The sequence below is a fragment of the Lithobates pipiens genome, unplaced genomic scaffold (genome assembly GCF_037356315.1).
Source record: "Lithobates pipiens isolate NorthernLeopardFrog02 unplaced genomic scaffold, aLitPip1_a1.2 Scaffold_19, whole genome shotgun sequence".
Lineage (NCBI taxonomy): Eukaryota > Metazoa > Chordata > Amphibia > Anura > Ranidae > Lithobates > Lithobates pipiens.
The window spans coordinates 207,724,375-207,746,069 of NW_027507764.1; the positions used below are offsets into that span (position 1 = coordinate 207,724,375).

Here is a 21,695-nt window from a genome sequence, read left to right on the forward strand (position 1 = left end):
TAAAAGATAATCTTGCCCCTGTATAAAGCAATAATAAGACCTCATAGGGCATAGTTCAATTTTGAGTGCCAGTTCATATGATCTACCAGGGCACCAAGATCCTTCTCCATCTTTGGCTCAATCAGGTGTACTTCTCCTCAATTGTATTATAGATGCTTGTTTTTAGTCCCCAAGTATATGACCAAATGCAGACAGTGTGCCAAATTAGGATGAGCAACTGTGTCCATGCAGCTGTTGCATCCATATAGACATGGACTGCCCACATGCAACAATTGGCAGCTTCAGACGCACAAACAATGGCCAACTCACGGTGATTGGGCTTCAGCTACTGTATGAGTGAGGCCTAAGTCAATAACATCTGGGAACTTTATGCAAAAATACTTGTGACAAAAATGTGTTACTGTAAATGAAAATACTCTAGTTTTATTGTAAGATACAATTCAGTGGAACATTGGTAAAATGTTTATCTTTTCACCTTTTCTCTAAAGGGCTTTGATCCAGAAGATGGCGTCCCATATGAGAAAAAATTCTGTGAAGGTACTAATTATACATTTCCTCTTTTTACTGTTTTGTATGATGCACACATATGGGCACATAAACAACTTGAGCCTGGCATATTAGTATTCGTAAGTTTGTATTCATAACCTATATGCTATCATAACAAATTTAGCATTTTTTTTTATCGGAAAAACTTTGCAAGAACTTTTGTTACAAATTTGGTACCTTTTGGAACTACGTAGTTAATTTGCCAAACTATGTTTAATACAGGCCCAGCTTCATTACATACTGCTATTTAAGTATCAGCTGCTGTGAGAGAATTCATATGAGTATCTGCATAGACCTCCATTCAGTTATTTAGCGCATAAGCATACCTCTGCACACCACATAGTTACACAACTTCCTAAAGGTTCAGCTTTCCTGCTTCCTAAGTTGCCTTCCTTGCACGATGATGCAAATTATTTTTCTAATGAACAGACTAGAGACATAACATTGGCATAAGATGCCGTAAAGCATAACCATGAAATATGAGTTTTACCTGCCTAGCAGGATATTTTAGCAGATTTTTGTAAATCCAATATTTGTTGTAAAGAATCTGTATTCCTTTAGCAGATTACAACTGGCCAGCAAACATATATATTTAAACTGTGTGTTTAGCTGTTTACCAAGCGTTCTGATCTCATACGATTTGAAAATTAAACATTGCTTCCTACTTAGTGGTCAAATCCCACTTCCAGTTTCAACTGCCATCCAATGTCAATGGCTAGCCTAAATTGGTCAAATGTTAGAAGAATCAATAAATATTTCATTATATTAACAAAACTAGCCTTTGATTGTTCACTGTTCGATTCACGCATGATTGAGCTGCCAATGTATGAACAGTCTACAATACACAGATCCAGAGGTGTGGTGTTTTATTTCTGAATATTTTTAGTGCAAAACCAACCAGGTCAATGATAAAGTTGGACATTGAAACAACAGGCTTCAGTGCGGACTTTATTATTTCATTCACTCTCACATTCACACACTGGCCTCACAATCTACTACAAAATAAAAAAAGATCATCATATAGAGGTTGAACTATACAGTATCTAACAACAGTGAGTACATTCCTCACATTTTTGTAAATATTTTATATCTTTTCATGTGACAACACTGAAGAAATAAAATTTTGCTACAACGTAAAGTAGTGAGTGTTCAGCTTGTATAACAGTGTAAATTTGCTGTCACCTCAAAATAACTTAACACACAACTATTAATGTCTAAACCTCTTGCAAAAAAGTGAGTACACCCCTAAGTGAAAATGTCCGAATTGGGCCCAATCAGCCATTTTCCCTCCCCGGTGTCATGTGACATGTTAGTGTTACAAGGTCTCAAGTGTGAATGGGGAGCAGGTGTGTTAAATTTGGTGTTATTGCTCTCACTTTCTCATACTGGTCACTGGAAGTTCAACATGGCACCTCATGGCAAAGAACTCTCTGAGGATCTAAATAAAAGAATTGTTGCTCTGCATAAAGATGGCCTAAGCTATAAGAAGATTGCCAAGACCCTGAAACTGAGCTGCAGCATAGTGGCCAAGACCATGCAGCGATTTAACAGGACAGGTTTCACTCAAAACAGGCCTCGCCATGGTCGACCAAAGAAGTTAAGTGCATGTGCTCAGTGTCATATCCATAGGTTGGGAAATAGATATATGAGTACTGCCAGCATTGATGCAGAGGTTGAAGGGGTCGGGGGTTAGCCTGTCAGTGCTCAGACCATACGCCACACACTGTATCAAATTGGTCTGCGTGGCTGTCGTTCCAAAAGGAAGCCTCTTATAAAGTTGATGCACAAGAAAGCCCACAAACAGTTTGCTGAAGACAAGCAGACTAAGGACATGGATTACTGGAACCATGTCTTGTGGTCTGATGAGACAAAGATAAACTTATTTGGTTCAAATGGTGTCAAGCGTGTGTTGCGGTAACCAGGTGAGGATTACAAAGACAAGTGTGTCTTGCCTACAGTCAAGCATGGTGGTGGGAGTGTCATGGTCTGGGGCTACATAAGTGCTGCTGGCACTGCAGAGCTACAGTTCATTGAGGGAACCATGAATGCCAACATGTACTGTGACATACTGAAGCAGAGCATGATCCCCTCCCTTTGGAGACTGGGCCGCAGGGCAATATTGCAACATGATAACGACCCCAAACTCCAAGACGACCACTGCCTTGCTAAAGAAGCTGAGGGTAAAAGTGATGGTCTGGCCAACCAGGTCTCCAAATATAAACCCTATTGCGCATCTGTGGGGCATTCTCAAATGGAAGGTGGAGGAGCATAAGGTCTCTAACATCCACCAGCTCCATGATGTCATCATGGAGGAGTGGAAGAGGACTCCAGTGACAACCTGTGAAGCTCTGGTGAACTCCATGCCCAAGAGGGTTAAGGCAGTGCTGGTAAATAATGGTGGCCACACAAAATATTGACACTTTGGGCCCACTTTGGACATTTTCACTTAGGGGTGTACTCACTTTTGTTGCCAGTGGTTTAGACATTAATGGTTGTGTGTTGAGTTATTTTAAGGGGACAGCAAATTGACACTGTTATACAAGCTGTACACTCACTACTTTACATTGTAGCAAAGTGTCATATCTTCAGTGTTGTCACATGAAAAGATATAATAAAATATTTACAAAAATGCAAGGGGTGTACTCACTTGTGTAAAATACTGTATTAGTACACTTTCAAAATGCTTACCATGGTCAGAACCGTTGCTAATCATGGCCCTCAAATTTTTACAAACATATTTGGGCAGTCTCAACTAATTTAAAGTTGTTTGTATTACCTATCAGAGGTGTTTACCGGTTATATGATTTGGTAATATAGCATGGAGGAAGAATTATGGGAGGTAAGGCAAATCAAAACCTAGAGTCTGTCAATAGCTGGTGTATTTTTTTACTGGTAAGGTGATATTGGAACACAAGTCCAAAAGAGATGAAAAACATCTGTTGGTATTGCAGAGCAAAAGCAATATTGGACTGGGTTTCTAATTCTCGGTTTAGACATTTTGTAGGGGGTATAGTATAGTGGGTGGATAAAGTAACACTGTGAACCTGTGCTTCAAATAAAATTAAATCACATTCATTATATAGAAAATAGTACTTGATGCAAGCAAAAACACCTACTAATCAACAAAGATGCTACCAGTAAAGCATAAAGAACAAATAGGACATTTACACATCCTGTTTTAGATATGCTTATATATTACAATAAAAAGCTAACAGAAAAGAAACCTCAGTGCATTGACCCATGATTTTATTAGTGCCATCTATATCCCTGTATGTTTCAACTGACACTTTGAGTTTTTTTCCAGTTAATATTAGAGGAAGTAAGGACCATCATTTTGGAGGATCATATGTCAGAAAGAGGAAGCCCCATTTTTGCATTGAGTTTTTTTTTTCAGAGAGATAATATAACGTGTAGAATAAAATGTCTCTGTATAAGGTACTGAAAAAAAACCCTGTCATTCAGGTTATTGTTCCCTTATGCATGTGAAGTATGTTTTTTTTTCTTTTAAAATGTCAGCATAATCTATGGGTAAAATATACCCAAGTTAGAAAGCTCATAACAAGACTAATGATACATTTCCTGCCCATGATAGGCACACTGGACACATTTTAAAATTGCATTTATGTTACATAATTCATTATATTGAACTAATACTAAACAGAAATGAGGAGTGTTTTTTCCCCATTGTATGGATATATGGGCACTAAAAGGAGACTTAGCATTTGGCATTCATTTGGCATTTGTAGTTAATATTGGCTCCAGGAAGGGAAACATAATTGCATTAACATGTACAGTATTTTAATTGCACACTCAGATGGATGTGGAACTAGGTACAAGTCCACAGGACTCCTAATACCATTTCCCTGGGGTGGGTAGCCACTGGAGTGGGTGGAATGGGTGGCCACCTACTTGCATACTACGCAATGATTCACAAGTCTGCTTCCCTGCAGGAACTCTCTTTTTGGGGAACTAGGGTGTCAAAAAGGCTATTAACTATTAGCCTCTGACATCAATGCTTTGGTAGGGGGGATCTTGTTTAACCTACAGTACGTTGATAGATTATTATATGAAAAAAAAAAAGGTAAACGTTAAAGTTTCAGCACTATGGTGCCCAGTTTCAGTGCTGTGGAAAGTTCTGGCCAACACTTAGGCCTGGTTCACACCTATGCACGTTCCAGTTCACATATTCCAGGTGCATTTTGCATTTTTCAATACATTTTTTTGATCCATTGAAGTCTATGGAACCAAAAACCAAAAAAAGTCCCTGGCCCTTTCCATAAAATGCACAGATGTGAACGTGACCCATAGAAAACCATATTAAATGGACGGTAGTGTGTTTCTGCAAAACTGAAAAGGCACTAAAAAAGGCATAGGTATGATTATCTTTGAGCTTGATGGAACTTAGACCAAGTGGAACTGAACTAAGGCTAGATTCACACCTATGCAGTTTTAGTGCTTTTTGCATTTTGCAGATTTGCACTACAGTCCATTTAACATTGATTCCTATGGAACACGATCTGTAGTGCAAATCTGCAAAATGCAAAAAGCACCAAAAATGCATAGGTGTGAATCCAACCTAAGTGATGAGTTAAAAAACAGAGTTTAAAACAAGAGGTTATAACAGGGATCAAGTACCTGTGTAGGGTGAATGTGTATTGTAAGTACATAAGTGCTGCAAGTGCACGTGGGCTGTATTGAGTATTAGTGTCGGGTAGTACCTGTGTATTGTGAGTACCTGAGTGTTGTCTGAGTAGTGTGTGAATCGTTAGTACTTGTGTACTGTGTATGTGCACATGGGTCTGCGAGTGCATGTGGGTCTGCGAGTGCATGTGGGTCAGCGAGTACCTGTGTATTGTCTTGAGTACCTGTGTATTGTCTTGTTGAGTATTAGTGTCAGGAAGCTAGTTGTTGGGTAATTTGGACAGGGTATAATCCCAATCCTCATTAAATTGGTAGGTAGGATGCCCGATGCGCGTGGAGATGTTACTCGGTGTATATCTTGCGGCATGTATGCGTTCCTTGATCATCCGATCAAGGGCAAATACAGCTGTGCAAAATGTAAGCACAACGTTTCCCTGGAAGCCCAGGTTCTGAATCTGGGGAAGCAACTTTCAGCACTGAGAAGACCCTCCATACTAAAGGAGAGTCGGCAGTGTGCACAGCAGGTGCCGGCGGGGGCCAGCACAGAGGCGGCTAGAGACATGCAGGGAGGTGCAGGTACTAGGAAAGAGTATGTGGGTGGCAGTCAGCAAGGGTAGAGGGGGAAGTGCCAGGGAGGCCGATCCAAGGCTGGAGCATCCCAATAAGTGAGCTTCATTAAGTGACATTGGTGAAACCAGTCAGGGACCAGCACTGCTGGAGCTGAAGGACTATCCTGGCTGCCGGGGGAAGAACTCCTCCAGCGAGAGTGGGGGGAAGCGAAGGGAAAGGAAAGACAGACTCTGGTGGTAGGGGACTCAATTCTTAGAAGGACAGAGAGGGCAATCTGTAACAAAGACCTGAAGCACTGGACTGTATGTTGTGTACAGTGCGCTTGGGTTCGGCACATCACAGATCTGGTGGACAGATTACTGGGAGGGGCTGGGGAAGACCCGGCTGTCATGGTGCACATTGGCACCAATGACAAAGTCAGAGGCAGATGGAGTGTCCTAAATAATGATTTTAGAGACTTGGGAGCTAAATTGAGGATAAGGACCTCTAAGGTAGTATTCTCAGGAATACTACCGGTACATCGAACCACACCAGAAAGGCAGAGGGAGATTAGGGAAGTAAATAAATGGCTGAGGAGCTGGTATAGTAAGGAGGGGTTTGGGTTCCTGGAGGACTGGGTCGACTTCTTCGTCGATCACCAGTACTATAGAAGGGACGGACTGCACCTAAATGAGGAGGGGGTGCAGATCAGGTGAGAGTAAAGATGGCCAAAAAGTTAGAGGGGTTTTTAAACCAGGCGACGGGGGGAGGGCCCAGAGGTGCAGATAGTCAATGTATTCCAGAGGGTAGAATTGGTAGCATTAGTGGTAGGTTGACTAAAGCACATAAACCCAAGGTAAGTATAGTAACAAACCCTAGTTGTAATCTCAGAACACCCAATAAGAGGATAGTATGCAACCGGTCTAAACTACGTGGCATGTTCACCAATGCCAGGAGCCTGGCGGACAAGATGGGTGAACTAGAGATGCTGTTGTAGGAGGAGAATTTGGATTTTGTGGGAATTTCAGAGACCTGGTTCAACAGCTTTCATGATTGACTGGTAACCGTTCAAGGGTATACCCTTTATCGCAGGGATAGAGAGGGTAAAAAAGGTGGGGGGTGTGCCTATATATCAAGAATAATGTACAAGTGAATGTTAGAGATGACATCACTAAGGGAGCTAGGGAGGAGGAATCCTTATGGGTAGAGCTCCAAAGGGATGAAGCTAAGGGGAAAATAATACTGGGGGTATGCTATAGGCCCCCTAACATGAGGGAGGAGGGGGAGACGGATCTCCTATCACAAGTAGGATTAGCAGCAAGGATGGGAAGTGTTATCATAATGGGGGACTTTAATTATCCAGACATAGACTGGGCGGAGGGAACCACGCATTTGTCTAAAGCTCGCCAGTTCCTAAATGTCTTGCATGTCTTGAAGAACAATTTAATGGTTCAGATGGTAGACGCACCAACTAGATACTGTCAGGTCACCTGGAGGCCAGGTGACAGATGCACACCGTAGGGATGCACCGCAAGGTTGTGGACCCTACGACTGACTGCTGCGGACGGGGGTCAAGGTGACAGGAAGGCAGGGCCTTCACAAGTAGGATTAGCAGCAAGGATGGGAAGTGTTATCATAATGGGGGACTTTAATTATCCAGACATAGACTGGGCGGAGGGAACCACGCATTTGTCTAAAGCTCGCCAGTTCCTAAATGTCTTGCATGTCTTGAAGAACAATTTAATGGTTCAGATGGTAGACGCACCAACTAGATACTGTCAGGTCACCTGGAGGCCAGGTGACAGATGCACACCGTAGGGATGCACTGCAAGGTTGTGGACCCTACGACTGACTGCTGCGGACGGGGGTCAAGGTGACAGGAAGGCAGGGCCACCAGAACACCAAGATGGATCCCACCGGGGGTAGAGCGTAAGATTCCCTGGGGCGCGGAGTCTAAGAGCCAGCAGGTGTTCACCAGAGCCTCTAGTGGTGAGGATGGACTTGGCTGCAACTGGCTCCAGGTCGCGACCCCCAGGGTCCCCCAGCTCACACCCACAGTAGGCAACAGGAGGATAGGAATGGTGAGGGACAAAGCCAAGGTCGGGGCCACAAGCAGACAGGAATAGTCAGGGACACGCCAAAAGGTCAGGATCACAGGCAAACAGGGATAGTCAAGGACACACCAAAGTCGGTAACGGAACAACAGCAGAGCATACGGCAGGTAACAGGAAGCCCACACACAAAGGTTGATCAGCAGGGTTGGCCTGCAGTGCACAGATTAATATAGAGTTCTCTGATAGGAGCTAGGGTGGAGCCATGCCAGAGGATGGATTACAAAAGCAGTCAGGTGAGGGTCGGCTGGTCTCTAGAGATGAACACATGGAGACAGGTAAGCAGACGAACTCTATTGCATAACCATGACAGATACAGATAATAAACAATACAGACCTGATCACAGATGTTGAAATATGGGGCAATTTAGGAAACAGCGATCACAGGTCAATTGGCTTCAGTATAAATCACACAAATAGGAAACATAAGGGAAATACAAAGACACTGAATTTCAAAAGAGACAACTTCCCTAAATGACGAACCTTGCTAGAAGGCATGGATTGGGATAAAAATCTTAGGAACAAAGAACACAGGTGAGAGATGGGTATCCTTTAAGAGCATATTAAATGAGCCAATTAGCCAATGCATCCCATTGGGTAATACATTTAAAAGAGCGAACAAAAGTCCTGGATGGAACTCCAATGTAAAAATGCATATAAAAGCAAAGGAGAAGGCCTTCAAAAAATACAAGGTTGAGGGATCATCATCAGCATTCAGACTTTATAAAGAATGCAACGAGAAATGTAAGGGTGTAATTAGGGCGGCTAAGATAGAACACGAAAGACAGATAGCGGAGGATAGCAAAAAAAAGCAAAAGAAATTCTTTAAGTATGTAAACATTAAAAAAGGGATTACCGACCATTTTGGCCCCATAAAGAATGAGTAAGTACATCTGGTTACAAAAGATGTGGAGATGGCGACAGTGTTTAATTTATTCTTCTCCTCATTCTTCAGGAGGGAAGGGAATCGGGGGCTTCAGTAACCAAAACTGCAGTGTTTATCCTCATGACACATTACAGGAAGCACCTCCATGGTTAACAGAGGACAGAATTAAAATGAGACTTGGGAAACTTAATATTAATAAATCACCGGGACCAGATGGCTTGCATCCAAGGGTACTTAGGAAACTCAGTCAAGTAATTGCCAGACCATTTTTCCTAATTTTTACTGACTGGAATGGTACCAGCTGATTGGAGAAAAGCCAATGTAGCACCAATATTTAAAAAGGGCCCAAAATACATCCCCGGGAATTACAGACCAGTTAGCCTGACATCAATAGTATGCAAGCTCTTGGAGGGGATGATAAGGCACTATATACAAAATTTTAGTAATGAGAACGGTATCATTAGCAGTAATCAGCATGGATTCATGAAGAATCGTTCTTGCCAAACCAATCTTTTAACCTTCTATGAGGAGATGAGTAGCCATCTAGATAAAGGCCCTAAAGCCCCATACACACTATCAGTTTTTCTGCTGAGCTTTTCCTTCAGGTTTACCAAAACCATGTAGTGCAAGGGCCTGCCTGATTGCATAAAAATTGAAACTCCTAAGGTTTGACCTCATATTATATGGTTCTGGTAAATCTAAAGGAAAAAACTGATAGTGTGTATGGGGCTTTAGATGTGGTGTATCTGGATTTTGCAAAAGCATTTGACACAGTTCGCCATAAATGTTTACTGTACAAAATAAGGTCCCTTGGCATGGACCATAGGGTGAGTACATGGATTGAAAACTGGCTACAAAGGCGAGATCAGAGGGTGGTGATAAATGGGGAGTACTTGGAATGGTCAGGGGTGGGTAGTGGGGTCCCCTGGGGTTCTGTGCTGGGACCAACCCTATTTATTTTGTTCATAAACGACCTGGAGGATGGGGTAAACAGTTCAATTTCTGTTTTTACGGATGATACTAAGCTAAGCAGGGCAATAAGGTCTCTGCAGGATGTGGAAACCTTGCAGAAAGATCTGAATAAATTAATGGGATGGGCAACTACATGGCAAATGAGGTTTAATGTAGAAGAATGTAAAATAATGGGTAGCAAAAATATGAATGCAATCTATACACTGGGGGGAGAACCTCTGGGGGAATCTAGGATGGAAAAGGACCTGGGGGTCATAGCAGATGATAGGCTCAGCAATGGCATGCAATGCCAAACTGTTGCTAACAAAGCAAACAGAATATTGGCATGCATTAAAAAGGGGATCAACTCCAGAGATAAAATTATAATTCTCCCGCTCTACAGGACTCTGGTCCGGCCGCACCTAGAGTATGCTGTCCAGTTCTGGGCACCAGACCTCAGGAAGGACGTACTGGAAATGGAGCGAGTACAGAGAAGGGCAACAAAGCTAATAAAGGGTCTGGAGGATATTAGTTATGAGGAAATATTGTGAGCACTGAACTTATTCTCTCTGGAGAAGAGACGCTTGAGAGGGGATATGAATTCAATTTAAAAATACCATACTGGTGACCCCACAATAAGGATAAAACGTTTTTCGTGAAAGGGAGTTTAACAAGACACGTGGCCACTCATTAAAATGAGAAGAAAAGAGGTTTAACCTTAAACTACGTAGAGGGTTATTTACTGTAAGAGCGGCAAGGATGTGGAATTCTCTTCCACGGGTGGTGGTCTCAACGGGGAACCTTGATAGTTTCAAAAAACTATTAGATAAGCACCCAAACGACCACAACATACAGGGATATACAATGAAATACTGACATATAATCACACACATAGGTTGGACTTGATGTCTTTTTTCAACCTCTCCTACTATGTAACTATGTAACCAGGCCTTATACAATCATTTACTGACATTTTACAAACATTCGCTATAGTTATTATATGCTAAATGTTTGGGAAATGCCAACAAATGTATTATAAAACATTCACCAGCAATGCTTTATAGATATCCACATTTTAAAATACTTGATTACTATTTCTTTCTTTAAAATGGATAGATTTCAACAAATGTAATTTCTTTAAAAAAAAATTATCAGTGAGTGAGCAGCAGTAATTTATTTTAGAATTGTTATTTTAGAATAGTCATTTTCAGCTGATCAGTCTTTGGTTCTGACCATCTGTGCTTTGAAAAGTAGCAATGTAACTTTAAAGCCCCATACACACTATCAGATTTTCTGCTAATTTTTGTCTTCAGATTTACCAAAACCATGTAGTACAAGGACCTGCCTGATTGCATACAAATTGAAACTCCTAAGATTTGACCTCATATTATATGGTTTTGGTAAATCTGAAGACAAAAACCAGCAGAAAATCTGATAGTGTGTATGGGGCTTTAGAGAATAATTGTCCTGCGCTTTAAACGGTTGTCTATATTGATAATATTTTTATTTATTTTTTTACAAACAACCATTTACAGAAAATGATTTTCCATTAAACTGATAAATCATTTCACCTCATATCTCCCAGTTCTGTTGTTGGTGATTGCTTTGTACCGAGACTGTTGCAAGTGCTCATTACTTGAATCTTTCATTATGCTTTCATTAAAAAAGTATTACATGAAAAAATAGCCCATCGCTGGCCAGCAAAAATGCTTAGCCACAAGATATAAATTAGAAAAATGTTGTGTAGGTGGGGAATTAATAACAAAAATGCATATGCCTATAATTCTGCTTATTAAAAGATAGGGCATTGTACTCTGCATGATGTCTCTATGTGACTTGTCTTATGTTTTTTTTTTAGGTACAGATGCGATTGGTATTGTAGTGTTAGGAGACTCGGCATCAGCCCACTTCCACATCCCTCCTGAGTGGGTTACACCTGCTCAGTTTTCGAAGGTAAGTAAAAATGTATTTTGAGCATCTCTCTAATGACAATATATTTGCAACTTTTTATAATAATACCAGCTGACATGTATTATATAACATAAAGAATCATTATAATCCAGGAACATTTATACTAATGGACCACTTAGAGTAAGGTCTAAGGAATGTCGGCTCATGAGATGAGACAAAAATACAGAGCAGTCAACCATATAATTTAGCACATTTATGCATCAACAGGCAGCCTCTCATCATTATCACATATTTTCACTTTCCTGTACACACATGCAAATATCTTCACTCTCCACTGACCCCATTTGCTCATTTGAGTTTTCAACCAATTACAGTATGTTCCAAGTCCAGATTATTTCTGGTCACATTGCAGGATGAAGAGGAAGCCCTATGGAGCTAGTTTAACCACTTGAGCGCCAGAAGATTTTACTCCCTTCACGACCAGGCCATTTTTTGCAGTTTGGCGGTTGCTCGGTCATGCAATGCTGTACGCCAGGGATATGCAATTAGCGGACCTCCAGCTGTTGCAGAACTACAATTCCCATGAGGCATAGCAAGACTCTTAGAGCCACAAGCATGACAGCCAGAGGCAGAGCCATGATGGGACTTGTAGTTTAGCAACAGCTGGAGGTCTGCTAATTGCATATCCCTTCTGTACGCAAACAAAATTTATATCATTTTTATCATTTTCTTTTTTACAGAAATTGAGCTTTCTTTTAGTGGTATTTGATCACCACTGATTTTTTTTATTTTTTGCGATATAAACAAAAAAAAAAGACAGAAAATTTTGAGGGGAAAAAAACAATATTTTCTACTTAAAGTGGTGTTGCACATAAAAAAAAAAAAAATCATCCAAATTCCTAAAAAAAAAAAAAAGAAAAAAATATTTGAATTTTTTTTTTTTAACTCTAAATGCCTGTTGCTAGGGGGTCCCTCGTAGTCTGCCTCCTTCAGTGCCTGGGCTCTTGACGTCACTTCCCCTTGGCACAGGAAGGGCTCGGATCTGCCCCCTCCCTCCTGTCAGTCATCTGGGACACATGACAGGTACCAGATGACTGCGCAGCCAATTACAACACGCGGCCACAGCCGGGTGCCCACAGTTAGAATGCCGGCGCCGCCGAGCAGAGGGGGGAACGAGTGGTAGCTTTGTTCCCCCCGCATCGCTGGACCCTGAGACAGGTAAGTGTCTGATTATTAAAAGTCATTAGCTGCAGTATTTGTAGCTGCTGACTTTTATTTTTTTATTTTTTTTAGGGGAACTCCTCTTTAATGTAGAAATGTAAATTTCTTCATACATTTTGTCCAAAATGTATGCTGCTACATGCCTTTGGTAAAAAAAAACAAAAAAAAAAACAAGTGTATATTGATTCGTTTGCATGAAAGTTATAGCACCTACAAACTATGGTATATATACTGGAATTTTTTTTATACTACTAATGGCGGTGATCAGCGACTTATAATGGGATTGTGGTGGGCAATCTGACACTAAGGGGAACTGCTTAACTGCCACTGACATCACCAGTGACACAAATATAGTCATCAGTCCTAATAAAGATATACACTGTCTCTGTATTAGCAACACTGGTTGGGAAGGGGTTAGCATCTAGGGTGATCAAGTGATTAAATGTGTGCCTAACTATGTGTAATGTGTGTAAAGTGTGCTGCTTTTACTATTAGATCTCTAATTCATCCCTGCTTTGTCAACACTGGACTGTGATTGCACACAGCTGATCAGCAGGTCCGCATCGTGAATCACTCACTGGGACTTGCTGACAAACTTCCACTGTATACAATCACAGCGGGTGTTGGCTCAGCCAAACAGGCAGTGACGTACTGGTACATCACGGTACCTGTTTGGGCCGCCCATCTGCAGTACATTGCGACCGGGCTGTCCTCAAGTGGTTAACAACTTCAGCCCCAGAAGGATTTGCCCCCTTCCTGACCAGGCCATTTTTGCGATACGGCACTGCGTTGCTTTAACTGACAACTGTGTGCTCGTGTAACATTGTACCCAAAATATATGTCCTTTTTTACCCCCAAATAGAGCTTTCTTTTGGTGGTATTTGATCACCACCTGAGCAAAAATTTTGTAAAAAGCACAATATTTTGTAGATTTGCTATAATAAATATCCCCCAATTTAAAGAAAACATTTTTTCCTCAGTTTAGGCCAATATGTATTCTTCTACATATTTTTGGTAAAAATCGCAGTAAGCGTATATTCATTGGTTTGCACAAAAGTTATAGTGTCTACAAAATAGGGGATAGATTTATGTAATTTTTATTATTATTTTTTCTTACTAGTAATGGCAGTGATCTTTGACTTTTATCAGGACGACGACATTGCGGCGGACAGATCAGATACTTTTGACACTATTTTAGGACCATTGAAATTTATACAACGATCAGAGCTAAAGATAGTCACTGATTACTGTATAAATTACATTGGCAAGGAAGGGATTAACACTAGGGGGCGATCAAGGGGTTAACTGTGTTTCCTGGTTGTGTTCTAACTGTAGGGTGATGGGACTGACTAGGGGAGGAGAGAGATTAGTATTCATACTTAGTATGAACACACAATCTCTCTCCTCTCACCTGAGAGAACCAGGATCTGTGTGTTTGTCACAAGCAATCGTGGGCGCCTGGCGGGCAAAATGACGCGCATCAGCTCCTGGGAGACACATGGCAGTGCGCACACCTGCTACATCATCTTTAAGGAGGGACGTACAGCTATGGTGATTTGCCCAGCCGAGCCAACCTGCCGCAGTATAACTGCGGCGGCTGGTAGGCTAGTGGTTAATGACCAGGCCATTTTTTGCGATACAGCACTGTGTCGCTTTAACTGACAATTGCGCAGTCATGCATCTCTGTACCAAAAGAAAATTTATGTCCTTTCTTACCCACAAATAGAGCTTTCTTTTGGCGGTATTTGATCACCTCTACAGCTTGTATTTTTTGCACTATAGACAAAAAAAGGCTGACAATTAAAAAAAAAGTTTAGGCCGATATATATTTTTGGGAAAAAAAAATCGCAATAGGCATGTATTGATTGGTTTGCGCAAAAGTTATCGTGTCTACAAACTATGGGATAGATTTGGGGGTTTTCATTTATTTTTATTGTTTTTACTGGTAATGGTAGCAAATTGTGATTCTTAGCGGGACTGCGACATTGCGGCGGACAAATCTGACCCCAAATGACACTTTTTGGGGACCAGTGACATTATTACATTGATCAGTGCTAAAAAAATGCACTGATCAACCTAAAAATGACACCGGCAGGGAAGGTGTTTACACTAGCGGCCGATCAAGGGGTTAAGTGTGTTCCCTAGGTGTGTTCTAACTGCAGGGGAGGTGGGCTGCCTGGGACAAGACAAAGATCACGGTTCCCAATCATTGGGAACAGAAGATCTCTGACATGTCATTAGGCAAAATGGGCAATCACCTTGTTTACATAGGCAGTTCCCGTTCTGTCTCTGTACACAGTGATCCCGGCTCGTGGGTGGACATTGAGTCCACGGGACCCACGGCGCACATGCACCCACACCCGCTATCCTTCTGGCATAGACCGACGAACAGGTATGTCGGATCGCGCAGGAAAGCCGTCCTGCCGCATTAAATGGTCGGCAAGAGGTTACTTTCTACTTACATTCTGTGTATGGCACTTTGTTTATAACTCGGAGAACCGCCTATAGAAGGCCAGCCCAGCGCACATTGATGGGAATTTATCAAACTGGAAGCAGACAGAATCTGGGGCAGTTGTGCATGGTAACCAATCAGTGCCTACCTTTCATTTTCAAAGCTTAAAGTGGATGTAAAGCCACTCTCATCCTTTCTAAACTACTGCCATAGTGGGTATCTATAAGGATAGATAAGGATAAGGATAAGGATAAGGCCTTCTGCATGTATCCTTACCTGTCAAATGTCTCCCCTCTGAGACCTGAAAAACTGCAGATTCTGTGGGTGGGTCTGTTGTCCGGAGCTTGTGGGTGGAGTCATGATGTCAGTAGACTCCCTGCCCACCTTTTCACTCCCCTTGTCAACATGCATTTTCTCCAATGTATTTCTTACACTGAACTTCTGCTATGATCACTAACATCCAGACAAAACCCAGAAAAGTGGGATGAGGTGTGGAGCTGCCAATCCTGGGAGAGCTGGAGAAGAAAGGAGGGGGGGGGGGGGGATCTGAAGAACACAGAATGTCTCTCTCAGGCTGGTGCATGAGATATGTAAATCACCTGTCACTCACAGCAAGGGGGAGAAACCGAATCCTATTTCTGTGTCTGTTTTTATCTCACTGAAAAATATGATAAGAGGATTATTCAGAGATGGATTAACTCTTTGTGGCAAGACTGGGCACGGATGACATTAAATCCTATACTGTTAAAGGTGCCAGCCTAAATTGAAAAAAAATATAAAAATCGGGTTTGCATCCACTTTAAGGCTACTTTTACACTGGGGCGGGTGGGTGCTCCCCTGTGCAGAATCACGTACCTGATTCTGCACAGGGGAGCCACTTTGCTGCCATATATATACAGTATACAGTCAGCAAGCGATCAATACAGGAAGCTGCTCCACAGCTGCAAAGTTTCACGCTGGATTATTGCACAGATCTGGGGGAAATACACGAAGCGCTCCAAAAGTCAAGGAAGAATACACATGACTCTTGTATTTAACCACTTACAGACAGGAAGATTTTCTCCCTTAACGACTAGGCCATTTTTTGCGATACGGCATCGCTTTAACTGACAATTATGCAGTCGTGCGATGCTGTACCCAAACAAAATTAACGTCCTTTTTCCCCCCCAAAAAAACAATAATTTTTACTTTTTGCTATAATAAATAACCAAAAATTTAATAAAAACGTCTTCATCAGTTTAGGACAATATGTATTCTTCTACATATTTTTGGTAAATAAAATTGCAATAAGCGTAAATTGATTGTTTTTTTCTCAAAAGTTATAGCATCTACAAAATAGATTTATGGCCATTTTTTTTACTAGTAATGGTATATAGTAAAGTAAACTAGTCTGGACACTTTTGACACTTTTTTGGGACCATTGACATTTGTACAGTGATCAGAGCTATAAAAATGCACTGATTACTGTGTAAATGTCACTGGCAGGGAAGGGGTTAACACTAGGGGCGATCAAGGGGTTAAATGTGTTCCTTGGAAGGTGTTTCTAACTGTGGAGGGATAGGACAGACTGGAGAAGGAGAGAGATCGCTGTTCTTAATCACTAGGAACAGCAGATCTCTCTCTACTCCCCTGTCAGAACGGAGATCCGTCTGTTTATATTGATATATCCCTGTTGTGGCTCTGTTTCCAGCGATCACGGGTGGCTGGGGGACATCGCAGCCACCAGCCGTGCTATGGCTCTTAAAGGAGCCGACATACCAGTACGCGATTCACAGGAACGAACCAACCGGCTGTTCAGCAAGTGGTTAAACAATATGTATGTAGTATAGAGTTCCCCTTTCACTCTATTACTCACCATATGATTTGTAATTCTGCCTGGCAGGCAGCACAGCCAAGTCTCGCTCTCTCTGAGACCTATCTGCACATTACACTAAATAAAAACCTAGCAAGCTCCCAGAGATAACTGGATAGCACTATGCGGTATAGTTAAGCCTGGTTCCCCTTGGCAAGCTGAGCCATGCTGTGCAGGTTTAAATATCTTTTTTGAATTAATCCATAACTACATTTTTTTTTTTTATTTGTACCTTCAGCTTTACAGCTCTTTTAAAACATGAAATAAATGTCTCGCTGCAAGGCAAGCAATTAACACTTTCTTGTCCCACTGCCTGTGCTGTCAAATTTCAGTTAGTTGAAAAGAGAAGCTTGCTTAAAGATCTTCTGCTTTCATTGCTTCATGGAGTGTTGTATGCAGGAACCCCCACTGCACTGTTTTCTTCCACCAGCTTCTTCATCACTACAGGACATAGGGGCTTGAGAAAGAAACCACATTGCACAGTAGGGGACTAGGCATCCAACACCCTCAGCGACACAGGCAGCAGGACTAGAAAGTATTTGTTTGCTTTGAAAAAGAACTTTAATTTTGTGTTTTAAATATAGCAGCAAAATCGCTTAAAAAAAAAATTTAAATCAAAAATCACTTTAAAAACGTACAAAACTGTAATATATTGTAGCTTACCAATCCTTGGATATGGTGGTGAGGGCATCAGTTTCCTTTTCCCAAGCTTTCTTCCCATTATTTTCACCTGCTCACCCCAAGACAGGAATTATGTTACAATTACTCCACCACCATCCCTAGAACATAGTGGGAGAGGTTCTGTAGCCCGCAGAGACCTGAGTACAAGTAGAGGAAGTGATCAACTCAAGTTTTCTGGCATTTTTTAACCACTTCAGCCCCAGAAGGATTTAACCCCTTCCTGACCAGAACACTTTTTGCAATTTGGCACTGTGTCGCTTTAACTGCTAGGCCATTGCAGCCCAGCAGAAAAACAACCGCCAGTTTGGCCCTGCTGGAGTTAAAGAAGAGGTCCGCAAGTCCTTTGCCGGTGGAACAGAAGATGACACCTACAGATGATGTGGAGGCTTACTTAGCAACTTTTGAAAGCGTCACTGTTCAATAAAGATGGCAAAATAGAGCAAAAGGGAGGACTTCTAGTGCCCTTTCTGACAGGAGAACCTCTAAAGGCTTATTATGACCTGCAATCAGATGCGGCCCAGGATTATGAGACACTGAAGGCTGAGATGCTTGCATGCCTGGGTGTCACCATTGCAGTCTGGGCTCAACGGGTGAATCGGTGGTCATACAGTACTGACAAGCAACCCCCCTCCCAAATGTTTGAGTTGATACACCTCACCAAGAAGTGGCTGCAGCCAGAGACTTTGGTAGGCCCTAAAAGTGTGGAGTGTGGACCAATATTTGTATGTGCTCCATACCATACGAGGACTTATTGAACTCACCCGTGCCCCACCCCAGTGTCGCTAGGGGTGAAAACCCACCCGGAGGATCCGGTAAGACTGTCCCGGGGGTTAAAGAGCATGGGGATAAATGAAAAGACTGTTGCTACAGATAATGAGACTATGGGCTCAGGACCTGGAGACTGGCCAAATAGGTCAAGGGCGGCACAGTGGTGTAGTGGTTAGCACTCCCACCTAGCAGTAAAAAGCGTCGCTGGTTTGTATCCCAACCATGACACTACCTACCTGGAGTTTGCATGTTCTCCCTGTGCCTGCGTGGGTTTCCTCTGGGTACTCCAGTTTCCTCCCACACTCCAAAGACTTGCAGGTAGGTTAATTGGCTTCTGTCCAAAAATTGGCCCTAGTATATGAAGGGGGACCTTGGATTGTGGGCTCCTTGAGGGTAGGGACCAATGTGAGTGTGCAATGTACAGGGATAGGGACAATTGTAGACATTCCCTCAGGTTGAACTGGATGGACTGGTGTCTTTATTCAACCTTACTAACTATGCAACTATGCAACGTCAGGAAGGTCTCTGGGGCAGTTTAGAGGACTGGGTATAAAATGTTATCGCTGCCATGCTTTAGGTCATATTGCTGCTAACTGTTCCCTGAATGATGAACCAATGCATTGTGATAATGCTTATATGAAAAAACGCATGTCTGTTTGCAGAGGTGGCATGTACTGCATAATTTCAGTGACGCTTTGAAAAACAAATGTGTATTATTTCTGTTGATGGAAAGCCAGTCACTGCTAGATTCTGGTAGTGTTGTGACATTAGTCAAAGGTGATTTTGGAAATCTTGCAAAGTTACACCCTAGCACTATCAGGGTGATTTGTATACATGGTGACACACGTGACTACCAGACTGCTGTGGTTGAGTTTGATAACCCGTGGGGCATGGTGACACGTTCAGTGGGGGTGGTACCCTCACTGCTTCATGAAGCCCTAGTGGGGAGAGATTTTCCACACTTTTGGAGTTTATGGGAAAACAAAAGGAGTCAGGAGGACAGAGCTCCCCCACTGAGGAAACACCGGAACTCATTCCAGACCCCTTTGATTGCAAACTTGAAAGGGAAACTGTTGGTGTGTCCAACGGAGGGGTTGATGCTTTTCCTTTTTCTGTAATGGCTGGGGAGCAGGGGGAGCTGGAATCCCACCCTCAGCTTGAGGTAATGAACAAGAAATTATCTCTGGCTCTAATAGTGAGAGTGGACAGAACGTGGTGCCTAACTTAGAAGTCAGAAAATATGATTTTTGTACAGAACAACTAAGAGACTCCACACTCAATAGAACCAGACAAAATGTTAAAATGATTGATGGCGAATCTGTTGAACCTAATGTAGGGTTGTCGTTTCCCTACATGGCTCTTAAAAATTACTTGCTGTATCAAGTAGTAAAGCAAGAGGAGGAGGAGGTAGAGTAACTTGTGGTTCCCAAACCCTATCGTTGGATGGTATTAGATTTAGCCAATGGTCATATAATGGGTGGACACCTGGGTATAGAGAAAACTAAAAAGAGAATAACCCAGAGATTATTTTGGCCTGGGTAACATGTAGAGATCAAAGAATATTGTGAGTTGTGCCCAGAGTGTCAGTATTTTGGGCCATCACCCCATTTTTGCAGTCCGCTGGTACCGTTACCGATAATTGAAGTGCCTTTTGAAAGAATTGGCATTGATCTGGTGGGACCAATAGTAAAGTCTACCCAGGGCCATCAGCACATACTGGTATTACTGGACTATGCCACATGGTATCCTGAAGCCATTCCCTTGCGTAATACCTCAGCTAAGACTATTGCCAAAGAGCATGTCCAGTTATTTAGTCATGTGGGTGTTCCAAAAGAGATATTAACGCATCAAGGCACACCATTTATGATCAGAGTCAGTAAAGAATTGTGCAAGTTGTTCAAAATCTAAAATCTCCATACCACCCCCAAACTGATGGTCTCGTGGAGAAACTTAACAAAACTCTCAAAAGTTAAAAAAAGGTGGTGGACAAAGATGGGAGAAATTGGGATTTTTTTGCAGCTGTTCCTCATGTTTGCTATACGAGAGGTACCTCAGGCCTCTAGTTTGAACTACTGTATGGTAGACATCCCAGTGGGTTGCTAGATGTCGCAAAAGAAACGTGGAAGGGAGAGGCCACGCCTTATAGAAGCATCATCGAGCATATCTCAGTGATGCAAGATAGGATTGCTGCTTGTACAGAAACATATGGAGCAAGCCCAGGAGGCCCAGAGAAGGGTTTATATTCAGGGTGCCAAGACCAGAGCCGTCAACCCTGGTGATAGAGTACTGGTACTAGTCCCCACAGTTGAAAGTAAATTCCTAGCAAAGTGGCAAGGTCCCTTTGAAATTATGGAAAGAGTAGGGGAAGTAAACTACAACGTTTACCAGCCAGGGAAAAGGAAACCAGAGCAAATATATCACGTTAATCTCTTGAAACCTTGGAAGAACAGAGACTTTACTGGCAGTGCCAAGCCCTCAAAAGGACATGGCCCTTGCAACAACTGAGGTACCCATAACTGAAACCTTGTCAGTGGCCCAACAGAAGGCTGTTAAAGAGTTTTTGAGTAAGAATAGAGGCTTTTTCTCTCACCTACCCAGACAGACCAGTGTTATACAACATGACATAATTACGGTTGTCCTCGTAAATGTAAAGCCCTATAGAATACCTGAGGCTAGGCAAGAAGCAGTAGCAAATTAAATAAAAATCACAGCCCAGATTGGGAATCTCATTTGTCCAGGATGTAAGCAGTAGAAGATTCCCTTAGGAAAACAAGACTCACTGCCAACCCCAAAAAGTGTGCCAAAGGGTGGGAGGAGGCCAAATACCTTGGTTACAGTATTGGGCAAGGACTGATCAAGCCTCAGATTAACAAGATTGAGGTGGTTCAAAAGTGGCCGCAACCTATATATAAAAAGCAAGTTGATGCATTTTTTGGGATCACAGGGTACTACAGACGTTTTATACCCAATTTTGCCACCATTGCAGCCCCACTGACAGATCTGACGAAGGGTAGAGTGTCAGTCAGGATTACGTGGAATCCGGAGGCAGAGAAGACATTTTAAATGTTGATGCAAGCTCTTTGTGCACAACCTGTGCTCATGACCCCAGATTTCACAAAGGAATTT

General features: G+C 42.2%; 1 protein-coding gene across 2 annotated transcripts in view; it reads left to right on the forward strand.

Moving 5' to 3' along the window:
• The window catches only part of AOAH (acyloxyacyl hydrolase), a 211,271-nt gene that overhangs the window by 143,802 nt on the left and 45,774 nt on the right, over positions 1–21,695 (forward strand). For both annotated transcript variants that reach the window (XM_077491659.1, XM_077491660.1), the window contains exons 10-11: positions 489–537; positions 11,543–11,637. In XM_077491659.1, coding sequence (XP_077347785.1) covers positions 489–537; positions 11,543–11,637 — 144 coding nt within the window. The remainder of the gene's footprint in view (positions 1–488; positions 538–11,542; positions 11,638–21,695) is intronic.